General features: G+C 39.9%; 1 protein-coding gene across 1 annotated transcript in view; it reads right to left on the bottom strand.

Annotated features, from left to right (window-relative positions):
• Positions 1 to 17,827, bottom strand: part of sntg2 (syntrophin, gamma 2) — a 58,711-nt gene that overhangs the window by 24,725 nt on the left and 16,159 nt on the right. The window contains exons 2-10 of the mRNA XM_078289564.1: positions 16,833 to 16,970; positions 16,657 to 16,713; positions 16,425 to 16,482; positions 15,518 to 15,561; positions 14,687 to 14,728; positions 13,560 to 13,647; positions 11,928 to 12,010; positions 9,087 to 9,095; positions 5,240 to 5,364 (exon numbers count right to left, since the gene is read on the bottom strand). Coding sequence (XP_078145690.1) covers positions 5,240 to 5,364; positions 9,087 to 9,095; positions 11,928 to 12,010; positions 13,560 to 13,647; positions 14,687 to 14,728; positions 15,518 to 15,561; positions 16,425 to 16,482; positions 16,657 to 16,713; positions 16,833 to 16,970 — 644 coding nt within the window. The remainder of the gene's footprint in view (positions 1 to 5,239; positions 5,365 to 9,086; positions 9,096 to 11,927; positions 12,011 to 13,559; positions 13,648 to 14,686; positions 14,729 to 15,517; positions 15,562 to 16,424; positions 16,483 to 16,656; positions 16,714 to 16,832; positions 16,971 to 17,827) is intronic.

The raw sequence follows: 17,827 nt of genomic DNA, 5'->3' as shown, positions 1-17,827 counted from the left end.
AGTTTCACTTTTGTATTCACACTGGGAGACTGTTGGATTGGAGATGGACTCCTGCACTGGTAGAATGCTAAAACCAGGTGTGGAGATAGATACATCTGAAGCGGAACTGCAAGGCTCCTTACATCAATACGGTAATCAGGAGGTAATGAGGGGAATATCCCGCAATAAAATAAAAAATGACCGTTAAAAAGAAACCATCTGGGAAGATGTCAGTATTTCTATCTAGACGCAGTCACTTGTGGAATACACATTACCTGCTGTTATTCATCGTATATTTCCCATTTCAGCGTCTTGCAGATTTTCAGTATGTTAATCTTTGGCAGGCTGACCCTCCATCATTCAGATCGGAAAATCCGAGTGTCGGCATCGGAATCAGATTGAGAGGAAAGACGCAGACAACGAAACAAGCACGTAATTTGTGATAAGATGCAACTATCGTGGCGCTAAATTGACTCACTTGGGATTAGAACATGTGGTAAACCTATGCTTTGCCAACCGAGCTAAACTCATAGTGCACTAATAGTGCAGCAGTCAGGCTCAAAGTGTCTTTATATCTGTGTCATGCAAAGGGACAATTTTGACTTGACAATAAAAAGTATTAGCTCACACAACTGCCTATACATTATCTAGGCCAAAATAAAACACCTGAGAATAAATTAATCTAAGAATATATTTTGTAGAAAGTAACTGCAGGCAGGTAGAATAACCTGCAAGTTAAACGGGATAGGCTTGGTATTTTGGATGGGCAGTGATTAGCAGATCAGTCAGGCAATGTAGGCGCCTTCACTAGCCTGTATGTTTTTGACCATCTACAATATGAAATCCGTTGTAGTGATGGAGAACTTCAATCCCTGCATTAAGCTTTAGGGTCAATGAATTCTGGGGGTCTAAGACAAGGCCAAAGAGTTGAATCTTTCCTTCTGCACCCGAGAGCCCATAAGATGTCTAGCACACCCATTGGTTCTCTGCTGTAAATGCCAAAGTAAGTCCCAAAAACTTGAAGGAAAAGAACCAGGCTGTGCAACGCTGTCTCTGAAATGGTATTAACAGCAATTTGATTACTCTCCACAACCAAAGTATTGACGATGTGACCTGCCATTTATGTGCTCAAGTTTTAAGGGATCATCAAAGGAGCCTTACAAGATGGGTGTGAAGAAATCATTTAAATGTGCTGAGTTTAACATCCAGTGCATCCAGCGTTTGCACATCAATAAGGACTTGATCACTGAGCTGTGCTGTCTCTTGAACGATGATTTGCAGAGCCAGATCGCACCACCAGTATCCTTTCCATGTTACTTGAGGTAACACCCTCTGCATCCTGCCAACAGGTTGCCTTTAAAGGGTGGGCCCGAGGATGTTGTGCGAATATCTAGGCCTCTATTTGCCACTGCCTGGTTCAGCTCTTAATGGCAATAAGCAGAAGCAACAAAGAATACATACATATTGGCTAGACACTGACACGTAAGGACACACGATCAAGGACGATTCCAGCATGTTTTGGGCTTTCCAAACGTCAGAGATATCATCAACTATGCATGTGACCATCAGGGCGCTATGCACACAAGAACAAGAAAAGACAACATTCCATACATATTGAGTTGGCATGTGATGCAGACGTGATCATAACAAATGTGTGTTTGAAGCTTCCAGGGTGTGCCCATGATGCCTTCACTTTGTGGTGCTCTACTTTGCCCATCAAGAAGAGCGCTGTACTGCAAAGCTACATTTGCACTTTAGGTTTGACATGACATTCTCTCACATTCAAAGAGAGAGAGAGAATGACGTGGTAGAGAATAGCTAAGCTAACTGGCAGTCCTAGCCTCCTTTGCTAGTTTGCTAATTCAGAAACGCTATCTAAATCAGCTTTGTGAATAGATGTAAATGAAAAAGCACTTAAACCCACAGTTGTGTCAATAGATTTGTACACCTGAAGAGGTTTTTTCCTGTGCTGTGCCATCAATGAGTGTCGAACAAACAATAACATTTGTTTACCGCCTTCTGTTGGTTGTGATCAAAGCTGAGTGAGAAAAGGCATGACTAATTCATAAGGAATGTAAAAAAAATCCCTGCACATTACGTTATTTCAATATAAAACATGCTTCCATTATTGTAATTACTTGTGTGCTGCCAAAGACAAAACTGAGTTTTCACTATTTCAAGTATTAGCCTTATTGTCGGTTGCAGTTTGTAGCCTTGTGAATGCTCCGGTAAAGTTCATGCAGTTAATCATTCTTGACATAATATTTTGTATTTGCCAATGAGAAAATGAATGGAGATTTTCTCAGGAATTAACAAACCCAGCCGGCACTGGCACTTTCTCCCTGCAAAAGCATACTGAACCGTGGCCTCAATACCGAGGTGCGTACTGAACCTTGACTTTTGTGAATTGTTCCACTCCCAGTGAAGGAATTAGAATGAAATAAATAAAGCATAAATAACTTATGCTTTTCACAGCTACAGGCCTTAGTCAGCGATTGAGTCATACTACTCCTAGCTATTCGTTGTATACCATAGACCCAAGCTGTTCTGATGGGGGTAGAGACAGTAAAGATGTAGGATTTGCTCTGTCATAAATGATCTTACCTAAAGAATATGTTTGACCATGTTCCTTTGTCAATAAGAAGTAGATCATCATGTCAAGAAGAGTCACTCCTGTCTGCCTCTGTTAACATACATCTCGTTATAGTGCGTATCTCAAAGTACTGCTCATTCTTATTATTCAAGACCTTCCATCTTTCACTAGCATTTAATAGTCACTAAACTGCTGATTGGACTTTAAATCCTATAGAATCTTATATATGCAGTATTTATATTGTTATGATGACATTACTGTTACATAGTTTTGTGCTATTTTGTTCTGCTGACTAGGGCTTAAAAGATAATTCCCGTTATTTTCATTTTATTTTCCTACGTTTGGCATTATGGCAGTCGATTCTGATCAAAATTCCGTCAATTACTTCACTGTAGAGCTACATACCTCTCAGTTTGCAGGGAGTGCTGCTGTCCAATACCAAGGGAAACTCGAACAGTCGCACCCAAAAAGCAATTAAAACTCCCTTTTAACACAATAGCACTCACACTGAAGTCATTCACACGTGTCTTTAAAGAGCAAATCAACACTAAATAACAAGGGGCATGCCCTATGTGATTTTGTGCTAATTCACTCTTTAAATAGCTGACGGTAGAGTTGAAAGCAACTCATGGATGCCCACATCCAAAATCATTTAAATTCCTGAATTTAAAATCAACCATAAACAAACTGCAGCAGATATTTGCCGTTTTTCGTAAGTACGGTTGACTGTATTAGTGTGAATTGTGATTTTTATACCTTGGACTGCTGACATTGGTGGATTCCCTGCTATGCTTACTGCTTCCGCATTTTGTGACGGCAAGTGGGAGATATCAGAGCCCGCAAAAAATTCCACATATCCTACTTGTAATCACCGCTAGCAGGTTGACATGAATGATTTTTCCCAGTCAGTAGTTTGCATGTACGGTATATCCATAATGCTGTAAACGCTACATCAGAGTATTTGAATAATTGGCCATGAATAATTGGAAAATGGGACATAAGCAGGTCTCATTGCAATGCGAGTGTTATTGTGTTGAAAGGGACTGCTTTAATCGCTTTTGGGGTTTGACTGATTGTATTGGAGAACAGCGCTCCCTGCAATCTGAGAGGAACCGCGGAATTTTAATCAGAATCAATAAGCATGATGGCAAAAAAGAGGAAAATAAGGCCCAGGTTTAAAATAATCGGAATTATCCTTTAATGCGAGCCAACAATGCAGCCTTTTATTTTATTATAGCTGATTGCCTTGTTTTGTTCACTGCACAAACATTTGCAACTTTGTTCTGAACAGAGCGATACAAAATGATGATAATTCTCAATCAAAACAGAAAAGAAGAAGGGGGGCTTCACAGGACTTGTACTTGCTTGAAGCCCTCATTCCCTTATTCCCATGTGTTCCACCAATAAGCATGGTGTGAATGTAAAAGTGTAAACACAGGAGCAGGAGCTAAATTTTAGCAGAATTTGGATCCTTGTCAACAGCCTCGAGCTGATAAATATGAAAAAGAAAGAGACTTGGAAAAATATGAGAAGATCCTGGAGGACCCGGGTTCAAGGCACTGTGTTGACAAGCATCCATCCTGCTCAAGTGTTCTGTATCTGACCCTGACCTCTGAGAGTGTGTGTGTGTGTGTGTTTGTGTGTATGTGTGTGTGTGTGTCACTCCGTCATTTAAACTTATTCAAACCAGATGCGCATATACTCAAACCAGGTCACATGGAAGCACAGCTTACCTGTTAGTATTACAAATGATGTTAACTCTATTTTAAACATTACCTAATAAATTACCCCACTTATTATCATGATGATACTTCACTACAGACCACACCTTAAAAAACGTACAATCCCAAAAGAAAGAGACCAACTTACTGTTCATATAAAGATGTCAACGATCTCTTCTCCTTGGTTCTTTCATTTTTATGCAACATACAAATATGCGTGAGCTATTTACGGCCATCACTATGAATGCCACATAGGCAAGCCGCAGAATAACTAAACAAATATAAAATTATTAACTAATTTAAACAAGCAAATAAATAAATGTATTCTATATTACACAAATAATATACTGAACACTAGACAATTGATACAGTCTGAGCAAAGTAAATGAGAGGAATAATTCATAAGATTGTGACTGAATAACTGAATGTGATTCAGCTTTGTATATCAATGTGTTATATTTAGATCTCTAACGTCTGACCGACCAAATGTTAGTGGCACTTAGCTTAATGAGAGTATTAAAAAAGTCATTTCTGTAAAAAAAACAACCAAAAAAAATGCACCTGTTGGGTAGATTATTTTGTCCCACATGCCTGAGTCACCAACAGAATCAGCAATGGAAAATCCTTACCAAAAAAAAACAATAGTGGCATCAACTTTATAGTAAATGGAAAAGAAATAACTTGAAACTACACATGGATATCGATACAATGTAAAAACAGGCATGGCAAACAAATACAATTAACAAGTTCCACCAATGTTCTCACAGTCACACCCTCTGAGCCGGAGCTTCGCAGCTTCGGTGACCTTTTAAGCCGTTTATGTCTGTGCATAGATATTGGCATTAACATCCTCTCGCCTAAATGAAAAGTGCTTGCTAAGCCAACAACTGTGCCCAGTGAACTGTGCACCTCAGAGGTGAATTATATCATGCTGGATTACCTTTACCTTAATTTATCTGTTCCCGCTTTGTATCTGGAGACTCTGGCCATCAACAAGGGCAGAGAGACGGCATCCAGCCAGCGCTTCTCATACTTTGGTTCATTAGCCGAGGGCGAAGGGGGTGATGGAGCCTGCGTGGAATACATGAACAATGCGATGAGCTTTCTGCCCCCCCAGCCAAGTCCTTTTGATCATTGTGGATGTTGTCTGAATGCAACACTGGCTACATTTGCATGCACGGAGAATCCCCATCTTAACCCAGTTACTCAAGTAACCTGATTTTGGGGGCGATGCATCTAAACGCCATAACTGGGTTAGATTAACCCAGGTAAGCACCTACTTTGATTATGAAAAACCTGGTTAAAATATCTGGCTTATTAAACAGGTTACTGTGGCACGGAAACATCTTACTCCTTTCACTTTTGGTTTTCACCATTTGCACAAATTCAGACTTTGTAATTTCCATTTTTACTTAAAGCCGCTCAGACCCCAGCCGCCCCTAAGAAAAAAGTAAAACAAAAAGACAAAACAAAGAATAAACAAACACACAAAAAAATGGGTACATTTTGATGTCAACAAAAATAATTGCAGGGTATCATTTATACAATTATGTTAACTCTCAAGTGGTGCGAGAGTCGGTGAGATGGCAGGAAATAGAAAACTATCAGGTTGTCAGGGTGAATTACACTGACAATGCGTGCGCCTCTACTGAGGAGCTGGAAAACAGGAGCCAAGGCCGTGCTGTTTGTTCTTCGTATCAGTCAGCCGCTCACTCATGCCCACCGATATTTCAGAGGTGACGTAATTATTTGGAGGCATGTAAATGAATCGATGAGAGAACCCCTCCGTGGGTATCAAAGTTTTATGTAAACAGCTTAAAGGACAAGTTCAGCAATTTTGGACCTATATATAATTTGTCTCTTATATACCTGCAGTACTTGGACCCGCAGACAATATTGGCTCCTTAGTCAGCTGTGGGTTGAAACATCGAGCTCTGTTGCTTCTTGCTGCTAGCAATGAGTCCAAACGGGGTTTGTCAGAATATATATATATATTTGTAGGCTCCACAGGGGAGTTGAGAGTAAACAGTAAAGTTGCAAAGTACATAAATTAAAATTAGCTATGATTTCATGACACAATTATGCCATTACGCACACTTTAACTAATTAGGAAATCACTGAACAATTTTTCTCTGCCGCAGCACAGACTGCTGTGGGGTGAAAGTGCTGGAGTAATCTAGTTTTGGACAGTCAGGTCAGATTGTAAACAGCAGAGTTTGGTAGAAGACGATCCAATGAGTGAAAATGGTGCGGTGCTGCTGCTTTCCGGGCCGTGGATATAAAGACATCGGTTGGTTGCCATATTGTTTTCACAGACTGGCTGTTTTGGAGATATTTTGACAAACCCCATTTGGACTCATCGTCAGCAGCAAGAGGCCTAGCAATGGAGCTCACTGTTTCAACCAACAGCTGACCCTGAAGCCAATATTCTCTGCGGGTCCAAGTACTACAGGTATGTAAGAGACAAATTATATATAGGTCCAAAATCGCCAAACTTGTCCTTTAACCTGAGTAAGACATTAATGTAAGACCTTAGTATGGCCAATAGCTGGATTATTCTGTGCATGGAAAAGTAGCCATGGTCTCCCATTCAAACTCTTTTGGGATACACAAGGTAGCAGCTTTAGTTAATTGAAAGGATTGGAATAGCCAAAGCTGCAGTCTGGTTCTTGACAGTGGACTGCAGCAGTCGGAGTCAAACACCTGAAAATATTCAACAGTGTCAATCAGCCCACTATGTCTTGAACTGGATCCCAGTCCACCTAGAAAAAAATCAATCATTCAAAAGGTCCTGAAGCAGAATATGCTGAAAAGAGCTTTGATACTTGGAGGAGCACCACATTTAAATGCATATCACACCGCACTTAATGAAGAACAGATGCATTACGTGTTATCTAATGAGTTACTAGCTTAGGCATCAAATGAGAGAGGGATTAGCGATATCATTAAACATTTGCAGTAAATGATTATGTGACAGCACAGATCCGGCAAAATCCTCTGAACAAAGCCAGTCCTGATCTGATCTGGTCCGACATACGATTAAACGTACAGGTCGAATCTCCGCGTTCTTCATCACACGAGCACCGAATCACCTTTGTTCCCCTGAGCTCGAAACGGTTTAATATATTACCAAACCACTGAAATAGCCTCCGGGTGAAGCCTAGTCGAGAGTGAACGGCGGAGTGAAATTGCCTACTTTCGCAAAGCAATTCACACATCATTGCTGAACTACAACATGTCAGACCCGTGACTAGTTACTCTGAAAGAGAACCAAAAGGGAACACCACTTATGACTGCGTTTCTTAACAAATTATCATCCCTTGCTCCGTTTATGTCAACCTAGAACAAAATGTTGCGGTTAACTCTCAAGTGGTGCGAGAGTCGGTGAGATGGCAGGAAATAGAAAACTATCAGGTTGTCAGGGTGAATTACACTGACAATGCGTGCGCCTCTACTGAGGAGCTGGAAAACAGGAGCCAAGGCTGCGCTGTTTGTTCTTCGTATCAGTCAGCCGCTCACTCATGCCCACCGATATTTCAGAGGTGACGTAATTATTTGGAGGCATGTAAATGAATCGATGAGAGACACCCCCCCCCCATGTCAATCATTTCAATGTCAAGGGAACCTACGGGAGACAGGCATAGCAAATTCTAATCGCCTGCAGGCAAGCAAGTAAGAATGCTTAAAGAGGAGGGGCGGCTGCAGAGGAAATTCCTGGGCGAGAACACGATTATACTTTTGTGTCAACTAAGCAGTTATTGCGGGAGAGCGAAGACTCACACGGTTACGCGGTACAACTTCATTTCTCAAGCAAGAAGATTTGTGCTCAGTCAGAGAGAGACACAGTCAACAGAGGAAACTCACCCCCGAAATCAAAAGGCGGAAAACCGCAGGCAAGGACATTCTTATTAAAATGAATGACTCAAGGTTTAACGGTGACACATACAAGCACAGAAAGGTCTTCTTCAGAGGCTGAAGGTAAAAAAGTGATTGACAAAAGAGAAAAGACCAGGAAGATACTGGATACAAACTGTGTATTTCTATTAATATGGGATATGTTTATTACAGTCCTCCTCCTCTCCTCTCCCACTTTCTATGTTTTATGAATGCTATGATTTTTTTCTCATAAAAACAACAATTTAGAAATACAAAAATACTGTCCTCAAAAGAACAGTTGTTAAAACATGACATTTGTTTGACCTCGGCAAACTATGAACTTCAGCGTGTGACACATGCAATAGTAATTAAATGTGTCTAGTACTTGAATTGTAAATGTTGCCCCATCTGGTAGCAGTACCCACTTGCAAAAATGGCAAAACACCCCAGCAGCCATTTTTGACCTTAATGCTTTCTTGCAGAATACGAGAATATTAAAGCCATCGTTGGAATGAGTCAACAAAAGAGGAAAGTTAAATGCAGCCAGTTCATCTTGTTAATATCCAGAATGTACAGAAGTTGTGTAGCTTCGCAGAATGTCTGGGGTCAATTCCCATCCCACCCCCCTGCTCAACCTCAGGCTTAATGATCCTTTTCATTATGGACTATCTATTTCACATGATGCTGCATGGCTGCTTAATGACATGCAGTGTCATTTTTTCATTTGGAGATAAAAACAAAGTTATGGGTTGCCCTTCTATCTGGGGGCCTCATATCATTATATTCTCCGAGCATTTTCTGAACACTAAAGTAAACTCACAACTTCTATTGCCCAGACAAAAAAAAACACACAACTCGCAATTACTCTAAGAACAAAAACAACCACTTGTGTCCCAGGCCTTATTTGTGAGACAAGCAGAATTTGACTTGACATGAGCATGAAATAACTGGAGGGCCAGCTCTTGCTATTTTGTTTTTCACTTCATAAATGTTATTTCTGGGGTGAGAAAAACTGCCTGGTTAACTGTGTTTGTCAGCCACCTAGCCTCTCAACCAGGGAATTAGATGTAGAGAATCCTGCTAGAGCCTGCTGACCTATTATGTCGCATTGAGTCGAACCACGCTTGTTTATGCATAGGTAGGCATGTGTCAGGCTCTATTTTTTTCACTGATAAAAACACATGTGTACAAACTGAGAATTGTAGGAAATGCAGACCATACAGAGTGCACGAGGATTTTGCTTTCCTCAGCTGTTGCTAGAGATTTAAATGGAAACACTTCAAGGCTAGATTATCTACGAAAGGTTTAAGTGGCCGCCTGCTGTCCTTCATGCTTACTCTGAATATTTCATGTCCAATGAATGCAGAGAGATGGAGTCTCTATCGGCTACTCTATTCCATGTCATAATGGATTAGTGTTTAAATGTGCAATTGCCGAAAGAACAACTATCATTAACATTAAAAGGGTAAATGTTGGTTTTGAGGAAAATCATTTAAGGTATATTGTTTCCACTTCTCTACTCTGCAGAGTATCTCATAGCTGGTCAAGGTTTAGACAGCAGAGCTCTACATCATCATCAGGCTCAGTGTTTGTTTCATCTACCAATCTATAGTGCTGTGCTCTGGTTGTGTTTTGCTGCCTGATATTTGTGCAGCATGGGCAGCAAAGTCATAACTTTGTAATGATAGATGTTCATTTGTTCTTAGTGCAATGAGGCTTTGGAATAAACACAGTCTAACCTATCCCATCCTGCTAGGGAGGCTCCCCAGTTATTTAACGTATGTTTCTCTAAGTTACCATTGTGTTTCAGTGACAAAGACATTTCTACTACTACTACAACAAGAGCTACTACCAATCCCAGCAATACGAAGGAATGCTGTGTAATCAGAGCCAAAACCACACTAAGCTCGAGCCGCCGGGAGCCACAAATGGCTTTGATCGCTAAGCTAGAAACTCATGAGCTGATGTCTGCTGTTTGTTCCTGCCGTTGACCCTTTCCTCCCTGAGAAACCGGAGCCGCTGATAGAACCTGTTGTGTGGTCTAACACCAGGATCACGCTTAATCCGTGATGCGTTTGTGCTGCCGCTGTGTGCAGAGTTTTACACAGGGATCTTGTGGCTCCGAACATGTTGAGTTTAAACGTATTACACATGGTTTTGGATTTTAGGAGTAAAACTAACTTTGTAACTGCAACTCTGAGTCTTCATCACAAAAACTTCACAGTAGGGCTGAATGATATCTTGAATTCATATGGATATTGCAATATCAGAGAATGCAAAGGCTGCAATATCTTTGTTTTTTTGTTTAAATGCAAGCAAAGGGTCATGCAAAGGGTGACAGCTTGCATGCGCAGTGAATACTGACCAATCAAGTCGCCCCATTCCATGTTATCTAAGATTTACCTGTTGTGTGACACTAGCACAGTGTCAAGAGAAAAGTCCCGTGCTGAATATCAGCAATAGATAAATGCTTGTTTACAGTTACAAAGCTGCATTTTTTAAGGTTTCATTTATCACATGCTCAAAGAAAAAAGATATTTACATTTGTTGTTTACGGTATTCCAGATACTACAGACATTTTGTGTTATTTAAGATTTCATTCAGTGTTCAGTGCACTTTGTTAGGTTGATTCTGAGGATTACCATGGCCAATTTTAAAGTTAAATAAACTAATGTTGGATTTGGAACCAGATATCATTCATCATTGCTTTATAGAGCAGTACATGTATTTCCACAATATACTGTTGTTGCAGTGCTTAAAACACTTCCTTAGTAAATATAGCCCTAAAATAAAAATAATGTATATCGCAATATCTGTCAGAAAAATTGCAATATCTGTCAGACAAATCACAATACATTATTTCCATATCATCATGGAAACCTAGCAAAAAATCAGGGCAGAACAACATTTGTCATGAATAAAAAATGCATCATTTGAAAACAATCCACAGCATGCAATGCCTTCATTGCAACTGAATGATGCAACAGTAGACAGACCCTCTCATTTGAAATGAATGAACTCCCATAGAGAAGAACATATTCAATGCATTAAGTGTGATCTCTGTGGAACTCAGTGATTCAACTCCTCAGATAAAGAGCCATACTGTATACTCTAAATCCATTTTCTATTTTTTTAACAGACAACTTCTACTTTCTTAAACTATGTTTGTACACATTACCCCAACTTAGTCTTTAGAAAATGAAATTTGAAAGCGTCAGCTATCTGTAAACCTAAAATGGACTTCTCAATCAGAGGTTAACTATGTGTGTTTGCAGTATTGGCCACTGGCTGGCAAACTCAGAGATGAAAACAGACAGATCTACAGGAGGAACCACAAGCAAATTGGCCGTTTTTCCCTCCTCTCTTCTGCGAATTACATTTAGCTGCTTGTAGTTGTGTGGTCAAATGTCACATCATTAAAGCATCAGGTCATGGCCAGAAGTGTTAAATCAGCTGATTAGTGTTGTTAGCTTAGTGGCAGAATAACTTGGGGTCTGTGAGAGTAGGCAAGTAAAAAACTATTTAGTTAGGGTCAGAAAAAGGTTAGGCAATGAAGGGAATTGGTTATGGTTAGCATAAGGGAATTGGAAAGAGAAATTTAGGCAAGTATGACAAGTTGATTAAGGTTTCAACATGGCTGGGGTCGACCTGGAGCCTGTAGGCATAATTTGTCAATTTCATCTATTTTATCCAAGCGCATTCAAACATACACAACACAACCGATATAATAAATGCAATATCAAATAAATCTTCCTTACTGTGTTTCCATTTAAATGTAAGCCACTGTCAAAAAGCGGAGAGGATACTCGACTACTTTGATCACTGGATGGCCCAGGAGAACCTGAGAAAGAGAGGAGAACAATTCGTTTTCATCAAAAAGAGGCTTCTGAGGAACCGCCATTAAAGTGCAACTTCATGTCATGTCTGTTATTAAGAAAAAAATACTATTTTCAGTCAAGAGTTGCATAGAAACCTCAAACAGCATTCATTTAAAGCCTTACATTTTCTGCTTATGGCTCAAAGGAAAAATTCTCTAAGCTTTGTTATTGACTTTATTCTGCTGCCCTGTCTCTACACCATGCAGTGTAGATCAAGGACAGCATCCAAAAGAGACAAATGCTGCTCTTTGATATGATATTAGCTTGGCCTTAGAGGACCTGGTTGCTGTTTCTGTCACACTCAGTTAAGTGTGGAAAACAACTCTTGGCCACTCCTGATGTCATTTTGTGCCATTGCTAAAACAAAGGACAGCTTAGTGAGAGTATGACTTGAGCCATTTGTTCTTGGACAGCAAACTATGATGAACCAGCCAAATACTCTACAGCAAAACCTGAGCATGTCTTCTGCATTGAAGTCTTACTGTGAATGTTAATTTACCCAGAAGACAAGAGGGCTGGATTTCTCAGAGCAATCACAGTTTAAATGGGTGAGAATGTGGGGTTTTATCAACTGAACTATAAATATTCATGCATGTCCATTAGTATTTATTATTTTCTAGATCTGCTGCGCTCGTAGTCATAATTAGGTAAATTGTACAAAACGATCGTTATGTTTGCTAGTGGAGACTGATTTGTACTGTGTGGTGTTAGTTCATTTGGTTTCACTTTCTCTTAATTCATCAGGCAACAGGAGTGGGTGACTCAGAGGTCTGGACTTTTTCTATCTGTATCCCTAGATTTACTGACCAGTTGGATTGGCAATATATTTAATAAAAATTGAAAATGGGTTATGTTCAACGTTGGTGACCATGGACACCAAAATCACCTATGCTTGTCCACAGTTGGCTCCGGTGCTCCATGCTAACACTTTAGCATACACTATGTTGAGTGATATTAGGCTCCATGCTAACACTTTAGCATACACTATGTTGAGTGACAGTAGGCTCCACGCTAACACTTTAGCATACACTATGTTGAGTGATAGTAGCTCCACGCTAACACTTTAGCATACACTATGTTGAGTGATCAAATGCAACTGGCATTATCCAAAGTACGAAGACTGACCTTATAGGCTAGTAATAATAAAAAGTTGTTAGTGGCTTCTGTTATATGGCCTGTAGATAGAGAAATGTGTTACATGGCTTGTAAATTGAAAGTTCTCATTTTCTCTTTTGAGATAATGCTGGTGACCTACTGTCACTCAATATAGTGTATGCTCAAGTGTTAGCACGGAGCCTACTATCACTCAACATAGTGTATGCTCAAGTGTTAGCATGGAGCGACAGAGCCAGCATCTAATGGGGAAATATGAATGATTTTGGTGACTTTGGTGTCTAGGGGACAATCTCCTATAAAATCACTGTATCACTGTATTCCTATAAGGCTAAAAATGCTGAAAGAAAACCCATTCACGGTGAGCTTGACGTGACATCAAAACCACTGAACTGTTACCTAGAGGGAGTTTTAGAAAAGACGGAACTTCTCGGAGGTACCGAACAGTGATGGTGACTTCATCTCCGGCAGTACGCAAAAGATGAACCTGACATGAGGAGAGAGAGACAGAGAGAAAGTGGGTGAGATACAATTTGAATCTAATGATGTTATATACTGTATATGTTACATATGTAGAAAAGTGACAGCTGACAACGTAAAATAATTACACTCTAAATGTCTGATTATCTGATGTCTAAATGGTATTTAGTCTGCAAGTGGTGATAATGCTGGTCGAGTAAAAGGGCCATTTTTGTTCACTAAATCTGAAAATATATATTTCAGTTAGGCTGTTTAAGTCAAGCTATCCTCCATCCATCCTGGAGGAGAGAAAATAAGAGAGAGCATGAGCGCAAGACATCTGAGTCAAACTTCTAGACAGATATATTCCGAATACAAGGCTGCTCAGTTAATGGATCTAATGAGCTTCTAAGATGCCAAGGCCAACTGACCAAAGGAAGGATGTGAACATGCAAGGTGACTTCTGGACATCCTAAATGTACATCTACCACCAGATCCCTTCTCTCCCGACATAGTGTGGTTACCCTTGTTACTTTAGCCTGAGCATCTGTCACTGCTGTGAGCGTGACAGCCAGCTATTATAAGCTCTCCGTTTTGTTCTGGAGAGAAACTGCTCATTATGTCTTTTGACGTTGTGGAGGTGAATATAGCGAACAGCTGTTTAGGGCTACGCAAGGAGACGGCGATGACAGACGTGGGAAGTGGGGGAACAGGGTGAATACAGAAGGGAAAAAAGGGAAACGTTTAACAAAGAGAGAGCCGAAAATGGAAGGAGAAATTGAGAAAGAAAGAGAGAGAGATTGCCCATGTAGAAAAACTCCACCCAATATTACTGGCCTCAATTGCTGTGCAGCTTTTGATATGGATCTACTGCTTTTCAATCTTTTCAATTTGTCACAGTGTAAACTAAACAAAAAAGTAGCCCCCTGCCAAGATAACAACTCAGATTGGTGAAGCGTACCTCAGCGTTGATAACCACAGGGATTTTGCATTAAACCTGAGAGAAGGATGGGACAGTAATGGAGCAGTGTATCATTTTTTCAACGGTTAATAGGAGATATACTCACAACTTCTTCATGAGTACAATGTTCGACATTTATGCCGTTGACCTAAAGACACCAGCAGAGAAAGCGAGAAGCAAAAAAAAAATTGTTACACTGTATCTATTTCATTGAGTAAGTGTGTAACATGGCAACCATGCTGTTTCATCTGCTATCTTTCCTGCCCTAGCCTAATGTATGTAAATAGATGCAATATTCTGCAGCTTGACAATTCAAACAAGTCATTGCAAATAAATATGAAACAGTGGTGGCCCAAAGGTGGAAGCGATAGCAATTAAATTCATCATAACTTTCAATATGAATGCTAATATTGCTTGGCAGTCCAATGAATCTATTGGATATTCTAGATAACTAGCACATTCAATAAACCTCTGCTCTTGCCAGACAGATCCAAATTAACTTCTTAAAGAATAAATGAATATCATTATTAAATACTAGACAATGTTGTATTTTGGTGATTATTCTCATGAATGGAGAAGTAACTTTTAGTGATTGGCGCCCTTCTAATTATCCTACCACATTATGCTAATTACATATTTGTTTAAAGGAAAATAGTGTGCGTTAGGTTCCGGTAATAAAACATCTTCACATGACATGATAATCTCTTGTCTCTTCAAAGACAAGAAAAAAGAAAGAAAGACATCGGCGGAGCTAAAAAATCAAATGCCGTTCGAGATTTCAGCAATTACTCCTCTTCACATTTCCTCAATGAAATTACACCTTGTCAAAATGGAAGCGGCTGTTTGAAATTAAGATGCAACAAGCGCATCGTCCCTGCCTCTTGCCTACGACCTGAATCAACCTCGAGGGATAAAAGTCATGAACTGATGCACCAACCTGCAACATAGCATCCCCGACGAATAGCGTCCCCGTTTGATCGGCTGCGGGCGCCAATTGTCAAGTGTCAAAGGTTAATGGAAACATTACAAAATAATTATTCATTTCATACATAGTGATGTGATGGAAATAGCAATCAGTGTTCCTGTCTGGCTAATCTTGCGCAACATCCTAGAGCTCACATGAAGAACATAGGAAAGCGTGAAATCTGAAACTAATCAGGATGTGAACTCATTTGCGGCGGCGTGGAGGGAAAACAAAGAGCCCTCTTCGCTGTTGTGAAAAGATTTGTATGGCTCTGTGAAAAGGGCTCTTAACTTGCCCGAGGATAGGAAGACATGTTTCTCTCATATCCCAAAAGGTATTAAGCGGATGTGGGCAAAAAGGAAAAAATGGCAAGCAAATGATTCATTCATGCGAGTGACTGCTATCGCATCCTAGCAGGATATTGAGAGGTCATCATTTGTTAGAATTTAACTGACACACATGCATTGATTGAAGTATTTTCTCTCCCTTGTAGCAGACAACATGGCCCCATTTAGTCTTCTGAACTGGCTACTGTTCACTGCTTAACATATGAACTTAACTTTCCCCTTAAAATATACAATATTTGAAATTCAGACATGCAAGTTGTTGCCACATTAAAAGCCATAAGACATGGAGATATTGGTGGGTTCATATTTCTTTTCATTATAACATGTAAATGTCATGGATTTGGCATTCTACGTTCAAGACTAAGTGGAATTCGTTAATATAATTTACTGAAATGTCACCAGCAAAATTTCCAGTCTAATTTCAGATAGTGTTCGGTAACATTTGTAGCATCAATTTGATTGATGAAATTTTAACACGGCACCACAAACATTTCCAAATCCACATCACTGCGACAAAATAAATACTGTCTTACCTACTTGATCTTTAAAAATCTTGGAAATAACCACAGGCACTTTATGCTCTGCACCTCCCTGAGAAGAAGGAGAGAAAGATGAGAAGGGAAACCAAACCTAGAGAGAATATTTGCCTTACTGTACATATGCCATGATGCAATGCAGACCCTAAGAGTTTCTGGACTTCAGTGCTGCCAAAAGTGCTTTCTCACAGATAAACACTCTCTCCATAATCAAAAATGATCTGCTTACTTTGATGCTCAAGCCCAGACCGCCAGCTGCCTGTCTTCGAAGTACAACAGTTCTGTGCTTTAGAAAGTGGGAGTTTCTCATTGGCAAATGGATATTTTGAACATTGAAACAGAGTATTTTGGACTTATGCAGCATGTATTACAATGCAAGTCTCAAGAGCCCACAGGCGCACTTACATTTAAATGGGAATCGCTTCCTCTTGTGCAAACTACATCCAGCTTCTGTATGGTTAATACCTCTTTGGTCAATTTCAGGCAGACGTCATAGGTATTGTTGGTCTCCTCATTGTACAGCAAAGCAATTCCAGATTTTGTCTGTTGGAATCGAGAAGAACATTGACATTTTGCCAAGCAGAGCAATTATGTACACAATGAACATTCTTAATCCTCTTTTCTCAATGTGTCATTTGTGTACCCCATTCCACTGGTTTAGGTTTGGGTAATTGGTTTTGCTTGACATTGTAAAAAGTGTGAACCTTTGTGTAAGGGAAAAAAAAAAGGATGCTTTGTATTTCATATCTTTACCATACAAAATAGAAAAAAACAAAGAGCTACATAAAAGTTTAGGTAGTTACATCATACATACATAAATCCAGTCATTCATAGTGCCTAGGACATGGCAAGGCTGAAAGTGACAACAATAACCAACTCAGACACTGCACAGAAATTGCACGATACACTGCGGATTGTCTGTGAATTGTATAGGTACAGACTTCACAAATACCTTGCTGTAAACATCATGTAGTAAAGCAAAAGCCCACCCTGGAACAGAATCCATGTTATTCCCTGTGATCTCGGACAGCTCAATCAATAATTTTAAACATGAACTCTCTCCAAACGCTAGAAATGAGAGAAGCAAGACTCATGACTCAGACTAATGTCATTAAAAAAAAAGCCCTTGAGCTGCTGCAATGAATCTGAGACTTCTTGAGCTTTTCTATCTTGAGGCTAATTGAATGTGTGCCAGAAACAGAGTTATTTTCAGCGCGACAATGCCACAAGTCACATTTTAGATCGTATAAAGGGTACATTGGCCATTTCTATAACAAACTAATTTAGTTGCATGTGGAAACAAGGCAACAGCAAACATGCCATCTCCCACTAATGATGCTGCCCCCCTCTGGGCCGGTCAATAACAAATATGTCACATTTTTTTGACCTGTAGTTGTTAA

The sequence above is a fragment of the Centroberyx gerrardi genome, chromosome 17 (genome assembly GCF_048128805.1).
Source record: "Centroberyx gerrardi isolate f3 chromosome 17, fCenGer3.hap1.cur.20231027, whole genome shotgun sequence".
NCBI classification, from domain to species: domain Eukaryota; kingdom Metazoa; phylum Chordata; class Actinopteri; order Beryciformes; family Berycidae; genus Centroberyx; species Centroberyx gerrardi.
Note: the sequence above shows the minus strand (reverse complement) of the source record. Positions and strands in the feature narration are given on the sequence as shown.